The following is a 16,582-nucleotide window of genomic DNA, read 5'->3' on the forward strand; positions in this document are numbered from 1 at the left end:
ACAGCTGCCCTAGTAATGGAGGTGGTGTGGTCAATGAGGGGAGGTGTGACCACACACCCTCCTCAGAAAATACCGCACATCACTATTCACACAGGGAGAGAGGACTGACTGCTTCTGCCTCTCTCCCCAATCAGCACACAGCAGCGTGTGCTATTCTCAGGAGAGAGGCTGCTGCAGCAGCAGTAGTCTTCCCTCTCACTGCCCTAAGTCCTGCTGTGTGTAATAGGGTGGGGTAGGGGGCGGTGGGATTTGGGCCCCTCCAACAGACCTGGGACCGGGTAAAGAGTACCCGCTCTGCCCCCCCTCTCGCCGTCACAGGTGCGAATTGCGTCTCTCTGTAACAGGGAATATCTGACACAGTCATTCTTATACATATAATCATTTAAAGTGAAATCCCCCTTAATAATGATGATGGCTATTTGCTAATTATCATGTTTTCATTTTTATAGTACGTAATACATTTATGTTTTTAGAGGCATTCAACACCTCCACAAACCCATCACCCTCATAGCCAGATTAAGGGGGGGATGTAGGGCATACTGTACCCCGGGCCCCCCTTTGTCTGGCCAGAGCACACTGAGATCACTTTCCCTCTTAAGCAACTGCAGAACCAGCAGTCAGAATGCAAGCAGGACAGTATGCAGTGCAGCAGAGACACAGGAGTATCATGTTTCATGAGCTACTGACAGAGCTTTCCGACCATAGGAGAGACAGGAGGGTGGAGAGAGCTGTAAGTGACACAGGAATCCCAGCACCTCCTCCCTACTTGGGTGTCTGAGTCCTGTGTAAACTGTTATGCAACTAAACCATTTGGGTCTAGAGATAAAGACACACACAGAGAGTCCTCCTGACTCCTGTCCCAGTGTGTAAGTAGTAAAGAGGCTGCTGCTATTCTTGCATGTGACAAGATAAATTCTTTTCTTTTTCTATGTGTATTTTTCGGTTAAGTTGTCTTTGTTACTCTACAAGAAGTTTTTATTAAATAGTTGTTTTTCAATTAGGTGGAGCTATAAACAGTACCCAGACATTATTAAACTATTAGTTTAAAACTAATATACACCATTGGTTTAAATTTAATATACCCAATCCATACCTCCTACCCTCACCCATTTCCAGAAGGACAACATGCTCTATACCTGGACTTCTTTCTCAATTAATGATTGCAATCACCTGCGTTGAAATATTTTTCTTATCAATTAAATAGTTCAACATAAGTGACGCCAATCATATATTAAGTGGGAAGTCCAGGTAGAGAGCATTTTGTCCCTCCTGGAATAGGACATGTTGGGAGGTATGCACAATCTAATATACACCCTTTACCTTCCACTAGGGCCCCCCTGTTTTTTATGTGCCTCGGGCACCCCCAAGGCTTAATCCGGCCCTGATCACCCTAGTTACTGAGCCTTACACACATAGCCATCAGATAGGGCTTACCTCCATGGAAACTTCACCCCTCCTTAAGATTATACCACAGTGGTACTTTCTTTTACTGTACACTTACATTCATCTGGGTGACTCCGCTCTGCTTAGATGAGGCCTTAAACTAGGTACACTATACAATTATCTGGCAGATAATCTGCCAGATCTATCTGGTTGGAATGAAAATCTGGTAATGGATGAGAGCAAATGACCATTTGCTCCCAAACACTGGAAAACTAACAAAAGCTGTCGTTCATACAAATTGGTTAAACACAAATTCAACCAACTTGGATGAACGACTGTTTTGTCTATTTTCCAGTGTTTGGGAGCAAATGGTCGATTGCCATTTGCTTTAATCCATTACCAGATTTTCATTCCAACCACCTAGATCTGGCAGATTATCTGCCAGATAATTGTATAATTGACCAATATTTTGCATATGTGTGTCTTTTTTAATTATTGAAGTCAATGAACGCAAGTTTTCCTTTTCTCCTTAATGTATCGTGCTGGCCCCTGCCTCTATATAACCCCCCCTTCCTCCTTGTTACAGTTGCGCTTAGGTAGCCTTTGCCTGCTCATTAATGCTCAGAGCCTTTGTATTTGGTCACTTTAACAATGATTTTATATTACCCAATGATAAGGGTAGTCCTGCCACTGCCGCATGCTTACGGACTGTTGTATTGTAACAAATAAAGGAGACATTGGTTTTAGGAGTCAGAAATGTAAGTGATGGCTCTGTAGTGCATATATTTTTAGTATAATTATCAAAGCTGTAACAATATTACCAATAATAGCTATCTTATGTAATTATGTCCCCAAGCCAGATAGAAAGATAACCCAAAAACATGCATTGCACCCGTCTGCTGCTGATCTGTGTTAAGTTGCTTTATACACGCTCCAAGGCAGAATAAACTCATTAATAACTATTTACTGTAATTGAAGTGACTTCTACAATGCAAACATTTTTTTTTTCAATGTAATACATATGAAGGCTAAGCTCGGTGCATATTTGTAGCAAAAATCCTACAAATACTTGATGATTCAATCCTCATTATGCCCTAACACATTAACAACCATATCCTCAGCAAATGACTTTATGCCATGTGCCAGCAATGTCAGCAGCTTGTCATTAGTGTACACCAAATGGGAGATTGTCTGTTCTCACACCTCTCGTTATTACATTTAAACCCCAAATTCTCTGGCATGGGAGCTGCTGCTTTTCAGAAGCCTGAAGGTTTTAAACAAAAGGCTAAATTTATGTTTTGTTTAATTTTTGCATCTCTTAACCCAGTATAGTAAATGTTGTTTGCTATATGTTGCCAGGTAGAGGGCGACACCGTCACATTTTCTTTTGAGATGAGAAGTGGCCGTGAGCACAACACGCCTGATAAAGCAATGTGGGGCTTCTCTTGCACTGTCAGAGCTCAGGTGAGTCCTCACCACGTTGTTACAGGTCAGATGTCTCCTTTGTGTTCACACGTGGAAATAGATGTTTTCGGTTATAAAAGAACCTTGAAATAGTGATCAAATATATTTTCAGTATGCTTGTATTTTCCCACTCAACCATGGAGTATACTGTGTTATAGGGTTGTTTTTTATAAACAATATTTTCTAGTTGCGTTAAGAGTGTTGTCTAAGCTTTTAGCATTGTAGACATGGGCACTTCATGCCACACTGTTTTTATTGGCCCATATTAGTATTAGGGTGGAAATCAATTAGACCCTGTCATTTTCCGGGCATAAAAGAGGGTGATAACCTTCAGACTTTAACGCCTATTTCAACTACAGACCTTTTTTCTTGGCTGATAAATTAGCCTGTTATCAGGTGTTGACACACAGAATCTGGGATAAGTTCCTGGACCTATGTGTTAACGGTGTGCTGCTGTTCATTGGTGATTTATTTTCAGGTCTGCTCAGCACTAGTAGTATTAATCATTTCAGCAAAGTGGCTCTTCACTATTTAATTATATATATTATCAACCTTCTGACCACTATGGGGTCGATTCAATTTGGCAACAGATGAATAGCGCCGGGAATTAGCTCCTGACGCTATTCAATTCAGCTAAAGTTAAGTCGGTGAATGCCCGTTCACGCCGACCTAACAGGTAGTTTTGTCGGGAGAACGGGCATTCTCCGACTTAACTACCCGCGGCGATGCTGATTCCCGACAGAATCAGCCTCGCGCCGGCCGCGCGGCAGCACTTTTTTGTCGGTTTTCTTCTCTCACACCCCGGGGGTGAGAGAAGAATCCCCGACAATTGCAGGTAACTAGTAGCTGATTTGAATAGCGTTGGGAGCTAATTCCCGGCGCTATTCATCTGTTGCCGAATTGAATTGACCCCTATGAGTGATATTACAAACCTGCCAATCCTGTCATCTGGCAAAATGGGTCGTTCTGAATCGCAGTCAGTCAGATGAGATCTGTGCGCCCTTGCTCAATGCTGTATGTGCTGTTACATAAGTCAGTCATGTAAAGTCAATAAACAGGGCAGTTTCTAAACCATATGGCTCCCATTGTGAATATATGTCTCCTATTCACCCCGGATATTTTCAAAATGTATCATATCTTCCAACTTTTGGGAAATAGAGGTTTGGGACCTCTGCACAGACCAAAGATGTGTGCAGAAAAGGGGTATGTGGCCTTGCAGGAAAAAATTACCTTAGCCCAGAGGTTCTCAAACGCGGTGGTTCTCAAGGCATCCCAACATTCCAGGTTTTAACTTTTACCATGCTTGGCCACAGGTGACTTAATTAGCAACTCAGTCAATTTGATTTAACCATTTGTGCTGAGCCATGGATACAGGGCCAGCGACAGAGGGGGCGTCAAATTGGACAACTGTACCGGGCCCCAGGGATATGCCACTTTGTGCCTGGAAATAACGACTCATGAGGCAGGTCTTCCAGTTAAAATACAGTGCCTTTACTGGCATCAGACATTGTGCAAAGCTTACACACAGGTACATAACTGAAAACAAACATATGGGGGGGTATTCAATTGTTTAAAGACAGGAAAAATCAGACACCCAACCGACTTTTCAAAAAATTGAATTCCCCCCAATAAAGTCCTAGCACTCCTTGTGCTTGCAGCCACACATGCCATGCTCTCCTAGCATGGCAAATGTCCACAGTCCCTGCCACTACAAACTGTTCCCTACTCACTGGTTTCTAACAGGCATCAGTGCCATGTGCATTGGGTGAATGGGACTTTTAAACTCCGCTCCTGCTTCTGACTTCCTGCTAGCTCTGGAGAAGCTGGAAAACCTGGACTTCTGTTCTTCCACTTGTAGCTGTGCAATCCTGAAAGCCCGGAGTTATAAATCTCCACTGCAGGTGTAGAGTCAGGTTTTGTTTTCCTCTCCGTGGGAGGGAGAGCATCTCACCAGAATGTGGGCAATTGTGGTGAGACACAAGCCCTGTGTGCGTGTATGTACGTATGTGTGTGTTTGTGTGTGTATATATATATATATATATATATATATATATATATATATATGATACACAGGGTGCGGTACTCCAATGACTCACTGCGACTCTTGGGTAGAAAAGTGTTTTCTACCCAAGAGTCGCAGTGAGTCATTGGATTGCCTACAGTCGTCTCTCTGTGAGGGCACACAGTGCTAAGTATATAATAAGTGCTCTCCTGCTGGTCTGGTGATAAGATGCACTGTTGCTGGTCCTGATGATGGACCTTCGTGGACCGAAACATTACGTCGACAAATTATGTACGTTTGCACTTTACTCATGGTCTGTAAGTAATTAAAAAGACTTTTGTTTCTACTTCAGTCGGAATGTCGTTTTTTGACAGTGGGTGCCTATTTGAAACTGTTCTATATATATACACTGCTCAAAACAATAAAGGGAACACTAAAATAACACATCCTAGATCTGACTGAATGAAATATTCTTATTAAATACTTTGTTCTTTACATAGTTGAATGTGCTGACAACAAAATCACACAAAAATTATCAATGGAAATCAAATTGATTAACCCATGGAGGTCTGGATTTGGAGTCACACTCAAAATTAAAGTGGAAAAACACACTACAGGCTGATCCAACTTTGAGGGATCTCCTCCCAGAACTGGACTAAAGCATCCGCCAACTCCTGGACAGTCTGTGGTGCAATATGGCGTTGGTGGATGGAGCGAGACATGATGTACCAGATGTGCTCAATTGGATTCAGGTCTGGGGAACGGGTGGGCCAGTCCATAGCATCAATGCCTTCGTCTTGCAGGAACTGCTGATACACTCCAGCCACATGAGGTCTAGCATTGTCTTGCATTAGGAGGAACCCAGGGCCAACCACACCAGCATATGGTCTCACAAGGGGTCTGAGGATCTCATCTCAGTACCTAATGGCAGTAAGGCTACCTCTGGCGAGCACATGGAGGGCTGTGCGGCCCCCCAAAGAAATGCCACCCCACACCATTACTGACCCACTGCCAAACCGGTCATGCTGGAGGATGTTGCAGGCAGCAGAACGTTCTCCTTGGCGTATCCAGACTCTGTCACGTCTTTCACATGTGCTCAGTGAGAACCTGCTTTCATCTGTGAAGAGCACAGGGCGCCAGTGGCGAATTTGCCAATCTTGGTGTTCTCTGGCAAATGCCAAACGTCCTGCACGGTGTTGGGCTGTAAGCACAACCCCCACCTGTGGACATCGGGCCCTCATTCCACCCTCATGGAGTCTGTTTCTGATCATTTGAGTAGACACATGCACATTTGTGGCTTGCTGGAGGTCATTTTGCAGGGCTCTGGCAGTGCTCCTCCTGTTCCTCCTTGCACAAAGGCCCTCCGCAACAACACAGCAGCGGTCCTGCTGCTGGGTTGTTGCCCTCCTACGGCCTCCTCCACGTCTCCTGATGTACTGGCCTGTCTCCATGTAGCACCTCCATGCTCTGGACACTACGCTGACAGACACGGCAAACCTTCTTGCCACAGCTCGCATTGATGTGCCATCCTGGATGAGCTGCACTACCTGAGCCACTTGTGTGGGTTGTAGACTCCGTCTCATGCTACCACTAGAGTGAAAGCACCGCCAGCTTTCAAAAGTGACCAAAACATCAGCCAGAAAGCATAGGAGCTGAGAAGTGGTCTGTGGTCACCACCTGCAGAACAACTCCTTTATTGGGGGTATCTTGCTAATTGCATATAATTTCCACCTGTTGTCTTTTCCATTTGCACAACAGCATGTGAAATTGATTGTCAATCAGTGTTGCTTCCTAAGTGGACAGTTTGATTTCACAGAAGTGTGATTGACTTGGAGTTACATTGTGTTGTTTAAGTGTTCCCTTTATTTTTTTGAGCTATATATATATATATATATATATATATATATATATATATAATATTTCAAAGGCTTGTTGTCCGGCTCTCCCTCTGCATTAACCGTTCTGCGCCGGCTGCCCGCACAAGTAGATTCACATTGTATGCAGTGGTGCAGCACTCCTAGCGTCTTGAAAAACTTAAAAGGCATAGCTATGGCAACGTTTCAGTGCCCTTCATTGATATGGTACTTTCGTCAGGTATCAAGTGCAAATTAAAACTTAACTCATCTATATAGCAGTGTCCACCAGTGAACGCGCAATTCCGGGGGCGGGACAGGACTCCCGGACGGTCGGCACAACATGAGTGACATCACCCTCAGATGAGTTCTTTCAGTGCTCCCCATCACCATGATGACAGAAGATACAAAGGACAGTTGTCCACAGTACTTTTACACAATAGTTACAAAACAGTTAGTACACACAATTCGTATACACACGATATGTGGTTTAAAGGAGAAACTTGATCATTAATTTATTTTATAGGCAAATTAGAAGCATATTAACGTACCTATAGTAAGGGCATTATCTTTTTATGTATAAAATGGACATACTCTTATTAAAGAGCCTCAACTTCAGGAGGTGAAATGGAAAATATTGGCGTTAGACAGAAACCAATTACTTAACCCTGGAGTTGAAAAACAGGTTGAGACAATTATGCCCTGGGTTAATGAATGAATATAATTTTGCAAGTAGTGGTATATAACAAATCTCACACAAACTGTGGCCAATAGTACAATCTGACACAGACCTAAACCTTAACAGCACGAAACTCATGTGCTGCTTTATTAGAAATAGAAACTTAACAGATAGACTTGTCAGAGAGCTGATGTCACCGATAAAGCAGACGTCACAACATTTTTGGGAAATAAAGGGATACAGTAGGTGCACATGCACTACTTGTCAATTCCTTGTACGAGGGGATAAATTCCAAAGATAGAGTCCTCTCACTCCTCATTGGCATTCCGGTGCAGGTGTGATTCTTTTATACACTGCTGCACAACATAACGTCGCACCTTACTGTAAGGCAGATGCCGGGGTTGTGGATCTGCGTGGCCGGGCCTCTCATCTGGTTGCCAGTACAAGCAGGGTTCAGAGTGCCCACCCCTAGAAAACTGCACTGGTAATAAAAGCCAGAATATAGAGTCAATATTAAGCATATGCTATTGGCCGGAGTTAAAGCAATCTGAAGGGTAGAGTATGCTCAATTATACAGTCGGTCAGTATCTATGAGTCCTCAATAATCTTGTGAACACACCTCCTGTGCTAGAAATGTAAAACCAGTGCAGATTGGTGTTGCACAGATGGGTCTTTTGTGGAGCTAGGTATAGTTATGTGCTTTGCAGCTTGGTCTGCCTTGTGACTTGACTAACGTTGTTTTTATACGTGTGGGTTTAATACAGGTTGAGTATCCCATATCCATATATTCCGAAATACGGAATATTCCGAAATACGGACTTTTTTGAGTGAGAGTGAAATAGTGAAACCTTTGTTTTTTGATGGCTCAATGTACTCAAACTTTGTTTAATTCACAAAGTTATTAAAAATATTGTATTAAATGACCTTCAGGCTGTGTGTATAAGGTGTATATGTAACATAAATGAATTGTGTGAATGCAGACACACTTTGTTTAATGCACAAAGTTATAAAAAATATTGGCTAAAATTACCTTCAGGCTGTGTGTATAAGGTGTACATGTAACATAAATGCATTCTGTGCTTAGATTTAGGTCCCATCACCAGGATATCTCACTATGGTATGCAATTATTCCAAAATACGGAAAAATCCCATATCCAAAATACCTCTGGTCCCAAGCATTTTGGATAAGGGAGACTCAACCTGTATTTATAATATTCTATAGGACTAGACAAATGCATAACAGCAAGCAGATTTTCAGTGAAAGTTTTGATGACTACACAAGCAGACTTTTTTAAACTTCTGAATCACCAGAGCCTCTCACAGTTACAGATTACACCAAATGTATAGGGCAAATCTGTGTAAATATGAACAGTCTTGCCATCAGCCAGCTTGCATGCTTTTGTATGCTTTACTAGTTCCTTCTCTTGTGGGAGTTTGACAAGTGAAATCAGATGTTTTGATGAGCCCAACTTGACCAGTGTGTAGTTTTCTCTAACGTCCTAAGTGGATGCTGGGGACTCCGTAAGGACCATGGGGGATTAGCGGCTCCGCAGGAGACTGGGCACAACTAAAGAAAGCTTTAGGACTACCTGGTGTGCACTGGCTCCTCCCACTAAGACCCTCCTCCAGACCTCAGTTAGATTCTTGTGCCCGGCTGAGCTGGATGCACACTAGGGGCTCTCCTGAGCTCCTAGAAAGAAAGTATATTTAGGTTTTTTATTTTACAGTGAGATCTGCTGGCAACAGACTCACTGCAGCGAGGGACTAAGGGGAGAAGAAGCGAACCTACCTAACAGGTGGTAGTTTGGGCTTCTTAGGCTACTGGACACCATTAGCTCCAGAGGGATCGACCGCAGGACCCGACCTTGGTGTTCGTTCCCGGAGCCGCGCCGCCGTCCCCCTTACAGAGCCAGAAGCATGAAGAGTCCGGAAAATCGGCGGCAGAAGACTTCGGTCTTCACCAAGGTAGCGCACAGCACTGCAGCTGTGCGCCATTGCTCCTCATGTACACCTCACACTCCGGTCACTGATGGGTGCAGGGCGCTGGGGGGGGGCGCCCTGAGGGCAATATATGACACCTTGGCTGGCAAATCTACATCATATATAGTCCTAGAGGCTATATAGATGTAAAATTACCCCTGCCAGTATTCCAGAAAAAGCGGGAGAAAGTCAGTTGAAAAAGGGGCGGGGCTTCTCCCTCAGCACACTGGCGCCATTTTCTCTTCACAGTGCAGCTGGAAGACAGCTCCCTAGGCTCTCCCCTGTAGTTTTCAGGCTCAAAGGGTTAAAAAGAGAGGGGGGGCACTAAATTTAGGCGCAATATATGTATACAAGCAGCTATTTGGGGTAAAATCACTCAGTTATAGTGTTAATCCCTGCATTATATAGCGCTCTGGTGTGTGCTGGCATACTCTCTCTCGGTCTCCCCAAAGGACTTTGTGGGGTCCTGTCCTCAGTCAGAGCATTCCCTGTGTGTGTGCGGTGTGTCGGTACGGCTGTGTCAACATGTTGGATGAGGAAGGTTACGTGGAGGCGGAGCAGAGGCCGATAAATGGGATGTCGCCCCCTGTGGGGCCGACACCAGAGTGGATGGATAGGTGGAAGGTATTAACTGACAGTGTCAACTCCTTACATAAAAGGCTGGATGACGTAACAGCTGTGGGACAGCCGGCTTCTCAGCCCGCGCCTGCCCAGGCGTCTCAAAGGCCATCAGGGGCTCAAAAAAAAACACAATCCACTAGGAACATCCGTTACATGATCTCGACAATGAAAAATGTGTTACGCATTTTCTGACATGAACCCAAGTACCACATAAAAGGGGTTTTATTTTTGGGGAGAAAAAGCAGCCAGTGTTTTGTTCCCCCATCAGATGAATGAATGAAGTGTGTAAAGAAGCGTGGTTTCCCCCGATAAGAAACTGGTAATTTCTAAAAAGTTACTGATGGCGTACCCTTTCCCGCCAGAGGATAGGTCACGTTGGGAGATATCCCTTAGGGTGGATAAGGCGCTCACACGTTTGTCAAAAGGTGGCACTGTCGTCTTAGGATACGGCCACCTTGAAGGAACCTGCTGATAAAAAGCAGGAGGCGATCCTGAGGTCTGTATTTACACACTCAGGTTATATACTGAGACCTGCAATTGCCTCAGCATAAATAGGGCTGCTGCAGCGTGGTCTGATACCCTGTCAGATAATATTAATACGCTAAGACAGGGATAATATTTTGCTAACATTGAGCATATTTAAGACGTTGTCTTATATATAAAGGATGCACAGAGGGATATTTGCCGGCTGGCATCCAGAATTAATGCAATATCCATTCTGCCAGGAGGGTATTAGAAACCCGGCAGTGGACAGGTGATGCTGCCTGTAAAAGGCACATGGAGATTCTGCCTTATAAGGGTGAGGAATTGTTTGGGGATGGTCTCTAGGACCTCGTATCCACAGCAACAGCTGGGAAGAAAAATTTTTACCTCAGGTTTCCTCACAGCCTAAGAAAGCACCGTATTTTCAGGTACAGTCCTTTCGGCTTCAGAAAAGCAAGCGGGTCAAAGGCGCTTCCTTTCTGCACAGAGACAAGGGAAGAAGGAAAAAAGCTGCACCAGCAGCCAGTTCCCAGGATCAAAAATCTTCCCCAGCTTCCTCTGAGTCCACCGCATGACGCTGGGGCTCCACAGGTGGAGACAGGTGCGGTAGGGGCGCGTCTCGGGAACTTCAGGGACCAGTGGGCTTGCCCACAGGTGGATCTCTAGGTTCTGCAAATAGTATCACAGGGATACAGGCTGGAGTTCGAGGCGACTCCCCCTCGCCGTTACCTCACATCAGCCTTGCCGGCTGCCCTCGGAGAAAGGTAGTACTGGCGGCAATTCACAAGCTGTACTTCCAGCAGGTGAAAGCAAGGTACCCCTCCTTTAACAAGGCCGGGGTTACTATTCCAAAATGTTGTGGTACCGAAACCAGACGGTTCGGTGAGACCCATTCTAAAATTGAAAGCCTTGAACACTTATATACGAAGGTTCAAGTTCAAAATGGAATCGCTCAGGGCGATTATTGCAAGCCTGGAGAATTTCATGGTATCACTGGACATCAAGGATGATTACCTGCATGTCCCTATTTACCCTCTTCACCAGGATATCCTCAATATTGTGGTACAGGATTGTCATTACCAATTCCAGACGTTGCCGTTGGTCTGTCCCCGGCACCGAGGGTATTTACCAAGGTAATGGCCGAAGTACTTATCCCGTACTTGGACGATCTCCTTATAAAGGCGAGGTCCAGGGAGCAGTTGTTCGTCGGAATAGCACTATCTCGGGAAGTGCTACAACAGCACGGCTGGATTCTGAATATTCCAAAGTCGCAGCTGGTTCCTACGACGCGTCTACTGTTCCTGGGTATGGTTCTGGACACACAACAGGATAAAAAGGGTTTCTCCCGGAAGAGAAGTCCAAGGAGTTGGCGTCTCTAGACGGAGACCTCCTAATACAAATACAGGTGTCGGTGCATCAATGCACGCGAGCCTTGGGAAAGATGGTAGCTTCTTACGAATAATTTCCATTCGCCAGGTCCCATGCAAGGATCTTCCAGTGGGATCTGTTGGACAAGTGGTCCGGGTCGCATCCTCAGATGCATCGGCGGATAACCCTGTCTCCAAGGGCCAGGGTGTCGCTGTGGTGGTGACTGCAGAGTGCTCATCTTCTAGGGGGCCGCAGATTCGGCATACAGGACTGGGTCCGGTGCTGATCCAGTCAGACAACATCACGGCGGTCGCTCATGTAAACCGACAGGGCGGCACAAGAAGCAGGATGGCGATGGCAGAAGCCACAAGGATTCTCCGATGGGCGGAAAATCATGTGTTAGCACTGTCAGCAGTGTTCATTCCCGGAGTGGACAACTGAGAAGCAGACTTTCTCAGCAGACACGATCTCCACCCGGGAGAGTGGGGACTTCATCCAGAAGTCTTCCAAATGATTGTACACCGTTGGGAAAGGCCACAGGTGGACAGGATGGCGTCCCGCCTCAACAAAAAGCTACAAAGATATTGCGCCAGGTCAAGGGACCCTCAGGCGATAGCTGTGGACGCTCTGGTAACACCGTGGGTGTACCAGTCGGTGTATGTGTTCCCTTCTCTGCCTCTCATACCCAGGGTAATGAGAATAATAAGAAGGAGAGGAGTAAGAACTATACTCATTGTTCCGGGTGGCCAAGAAGAGCTTGGTACCCAGAACTCCAAGAAATGATCTCAGAGGACCCATGGCCTCTGCCGCTCAGACAGGACCTGCTGCAGCAGGGGGCCTGTCTGTTCCAAGACGTACCGCGGCTGCATTTGACGGCATGGCGGTTGAACGCCGGATCCTGAAGGAAAAGGGCATTCCGGAGGAAGTTATCCCTACGCTATTTAAAGCTAGGAAAGAAGTGAACGCAAACCATTATCACCGCATATGGCGGAAATATGTTGCGTGCTGTGAGGCCAGTAAGGCCCCAAAGGAGGAATTTCAGCTAGGTCGATTTCTGCTCTTCCTACAAGTCAGAGGTGACTATGGGCCTAAAATTGGGTTCCATTAAGGTCCAGATTTCGGCTCTATCGATTTTCTTCCAAAATAGAACTGGCTTCACTGCCTGAAGTTCAGACTTTTGTTAAGGGAGTGCTGCATAGTCAGCCCCCGTTTGTGCCTCCAGTGGCACCGTGGGATCTCAACGTAGTGTTGGATTTCCTGAAGTCGCATTGAGTTGAGCCACTTAAATCTGTGGAGCTACAATACCTCTCGTGGAAAGTGGTCATGCTGTGGGCCTTGGCGTCGGCCAGGCGTGTATCAGAATTGGCGGCTTTGTCATGCAAAAGCCTTATCTGTATTTTATATGGATAAGGCGGAATTGAGGACTCGTTCCCAATTCCTTCCTAAGGTGGTAGCAGTTTTTCATGTGAACCAACCTATTGTGGTGCCTGCGGCTACTTGGGACTTGGAGGATTCCAAGTTTCTGGACGTAGTCAGGGCCCTGAAAAGTATATGTTTCCAGGACGGCTGGAGTCAGGAAAACTGACTCGCTATTTATCCTGTATGCACCCAACAAGACGGGTGCTCCTGCTTCTAAGCAGACTATTGCTCGCTGGATCTGTAGCACGATTCAACTTGCACATTCTGCGGCTGGACTGCCGCACCCTAAATCTGTGAAAGCCCATTCCACGAGGAAAGTGGGCTCTTCTTGGGCGGCTGCCCGAGGGGTCTCTGCTTTACAAATTTGCCGAGCTGTTACTTGGTCGGTTTCAAACACTCTTGCAAGAGTCTACAAGTTTGATACCCTGGCTGAGGAGGACCTAGAGTTTGCTCATTCGGTGCTGCAGAGTCATCCGCACTCTCCCGCCCGTTTGGGAGCTTTGGTATAATCCCCATGGTCCTTACGGAGTCCCCAGCATCCACTTAGGACGTTAGAGAAAATAAGATTTTACTCACCGGTAAATCTATTTCTCGTAGTCCGTAGTGGATGCTGGGCGCCCATCCCAAGTGCGGATTGTCTGCAATACTTGTATATAGTTATTGCCTAACTAAAGGGTTATTGTTGAGAGGCTCAGTTGTTATCATACTGTTAACTGGGTATAGTATCACGAGTTATACGGTGTGATTGGTGTGGCTGGTATGAGTCTTACCCGGGATTCAAAATCCATCCTTATTGTGTCAGCTCTTCCGGGCACAGTATCCTAACTGAGGTCTGGAGGAGGGTCTTAGTGGGAGGAGCCAGTGCACACCAGGTAGTCCTAAAGCTTTCTTTAGTTGTGCCCAGTCTCCTGCGGAGCCGCTAATCCCCCATGGTCCTTACGGAGTCCCCAGCATCCACTACGGACTACGAGAAATAGATTTACCGGTGAGTAAAATCTTATTTTTATGATCAGAAAATGTATTAATTAGGGCTCATTGCACCATTCTACCTATAGTATGGAAACACCATTCTACCAGTAGCCATCTTATTCCGCAACCATAACCATTCCTGCATAAAGGTACATTTCCTGAACCATAAAAAAGTTATTAGAACACCTTCTCTCTTTAGGGTGTCCAATCCTTCACATTTGCAGCTTTTTGTTTGCTGTTATTGGGGTATATGCAATTGCGGTCGAATTCCCGAAAATGTCGAAAAACGGGACATTTTCGCCAAAAAAAAAAAATTCGACAATGCAATTCAGTACTTTCCGTCAAAAAAACGGACTTTCCAAATTCGACATTTGTCAAATTCGACATTTGTCAAATTCGACATTTCTGCAATGGTACAAATGCGGCAATTCGCCAAAAGTATATTCAGTTGAAGTTTGGAAATTCGACAACAGTGCTTTTACACAGTAAATTCGTCATTTTCAATCCGCCACACTTTGGTGGCGGAATCTAATAAAAAAATTTAAAAACATGTTTTTTTTGGTGTTTTTTTTTATTGGTAATAGCATATCTATTTATATTAGAAGGGATTAGGTACTTGGTTTGTCTACTTTGGAGGCACAAGTATTATTTACATATTTTTAAAAATATTATTTTTTTTTATTATTATTTTTTTTAATGGAATGGTAAAAATCTGAAAAAAAATTGCGTGGGGTCCCCCCTCCTAAGCATAACCAGCCTCGGGCTCTTCTAGCCGGTCCTGGTTCTAAAAATCCGGGGGGGGAAATGACTGGGGATCCCCCGTATTTTTAAAACCAGCACCGGGCTCTGCGCCTGGTGCTGGTGCAAAAAATACGGGGGACAAAAAGAGTAGGGGTCCCCCGTATTTTTTACACCAGCATCGGGCTCCACTAGCTGGACAGATAATGCCACAGCCGGGGGTCACTTTTATACAGCGCCCTGCGGCCGTGGCATTAAATATCCAACTAGTCACCCCTGGCCGGGGTACCCTGGGGGAGTGGGGACCCCTTCAATCAAGGGGTCCCCCCCCCAGCCACCCAAGGGCCAGGGGTGAAGCCCGAGGCTGTCCCCCCCCCCCCATCCAAGGGCTGCGGATGGGGGGCTGATAGCCTTGAGAAAATTGAAAGAATATTGTTTTTTCCAGTAGTACTACAAGTCCCAGCAAGCCTCCCCCGCAAGCTGGTACTTGGAGAACCACAAGTACCAGCATGCGGGAGAAAAACGGGCCCGCTGGTACCTGTAGTTCTACTGGAAAAAAAATACCCAAATAAAAACAGGACACGCACACCGTGAGAGTAAAACTTTATTTCACACATGTCGACACACACACATACTTACCTATGTTCACACGCCGACCTCTGTCCACTTGTCCAAGTAGAATCCACGTGTACCTGTGAATAATATTATACTCACCTGATCCAGTGTCCAGATTATAATCCACGTACTTGGCAAAAAAAAAAAATCCGAACACCCGGACCAAACGGACTGAAAGGGGTCCCATGTTTACACATGGGACCCCTTTCCCCGAATGCAGAGACCCCCCCGTGACTGCTGTCACAGAAAGGTCCCTTCAGCCAATCAGCGAGCGCAACGTCCTGGCACTCTACTGATTGGCTATGCGCGTCTGAGCTGTCAGACAGCGCATCGCAAAGCCTCTCCATTATATTCAATGGTGGGAACTTTGCGGTCAGCGGTGAGGTCACCCGCGGTCAGCGGCTGACCGCGGGTAACCCCACCGCTGACCGCAAAGTTCCCACCATTGAAACTAATGGAGGGAGCTGTGCGATGCGCTGTCTGCCAGCAGACGCGCATCCAGCCAATCAGGAGAGTGCCACGAAGTAGCGCTTCCTGATTGGCTTAAGAGACCTTTCTGTGACAGCAGTCACGGGGGGGTCTCTGCATTCGGGGAAAGGGGTCCCATGTGTAAACATGGGACCCCTTTCAGTCCGTTTGATCCGGGTGTTCGTTTTGTTGTTTTGCCAAGTACGAGGATTATTTTAAAAGATTCGGACACTGGATTGAGGTGAGTATAATTTTATTCACAGGTACACGTGGATTCTACTTGGACAAGTGGACAGAGGTCGGCGTGTGAACATAGGTAAGTATGTGTGTGTGTCGACATGTGTGAAATAAAGTTTTACTCTCACGGTGTGCGTGTCCTGTTTTTATTTAGGTATTTTTTTCCCAGGCGAACTACAGGTACCAGCGGGCCCGTTTTTCTCCCGCATGCTTGTACTTGTGGTTCTCCAAGTACCAGCTTGCGGGGGAGGCTTGCTGGGACTTGTAGTACTACTGGAAAAAACAATATTCTTTCAATTTTCT

General features: G+C 45.8%; 1 protein-coding gene across 4 annotated transcripts in view; it reads left to right on the plus strand.

Moving 5' to 3' along the window:
- The window catches only part of HECTD4 (HECT domain E3 ubiquitin protein ligase 4), a 547,332-nt gene that overhangs the window by 294,847 nt on the left and 235,903 nt on the right, over nucleotides 1-16,582 (plus strand). For all 4 annotated transcript variants that reach the window (XM_063964358.1, XM_063964361.1, XM_063964359.1 and 1 more), the window contains exon 23: nucleotides 2,743-2,847. In XM_063964358.1, the coding sequence (XP_063820428.1) occupies nucleotides 2,743-2,847 (105 nt within the window). The remainder of the gene's footprint in view (nucleotides 1-2,742; nucleotides 2,848-16,582) is intronic.

This window comes from Pseudophryne corroboree, chromosome 1 (genome assembly GCF_028390025.1).
Source record: "Pseudophryne corroboree isolate aPseCor3 chromosome 1, aPseCor3.hap2, whole genome shotgun sequence".
Lineage (NCBI taxonomy): Eukaryota > Metazoa > Chordata > Amphibia > Anura > Myobatrachidae > Pseudophryne > Pseudophryne corroboree.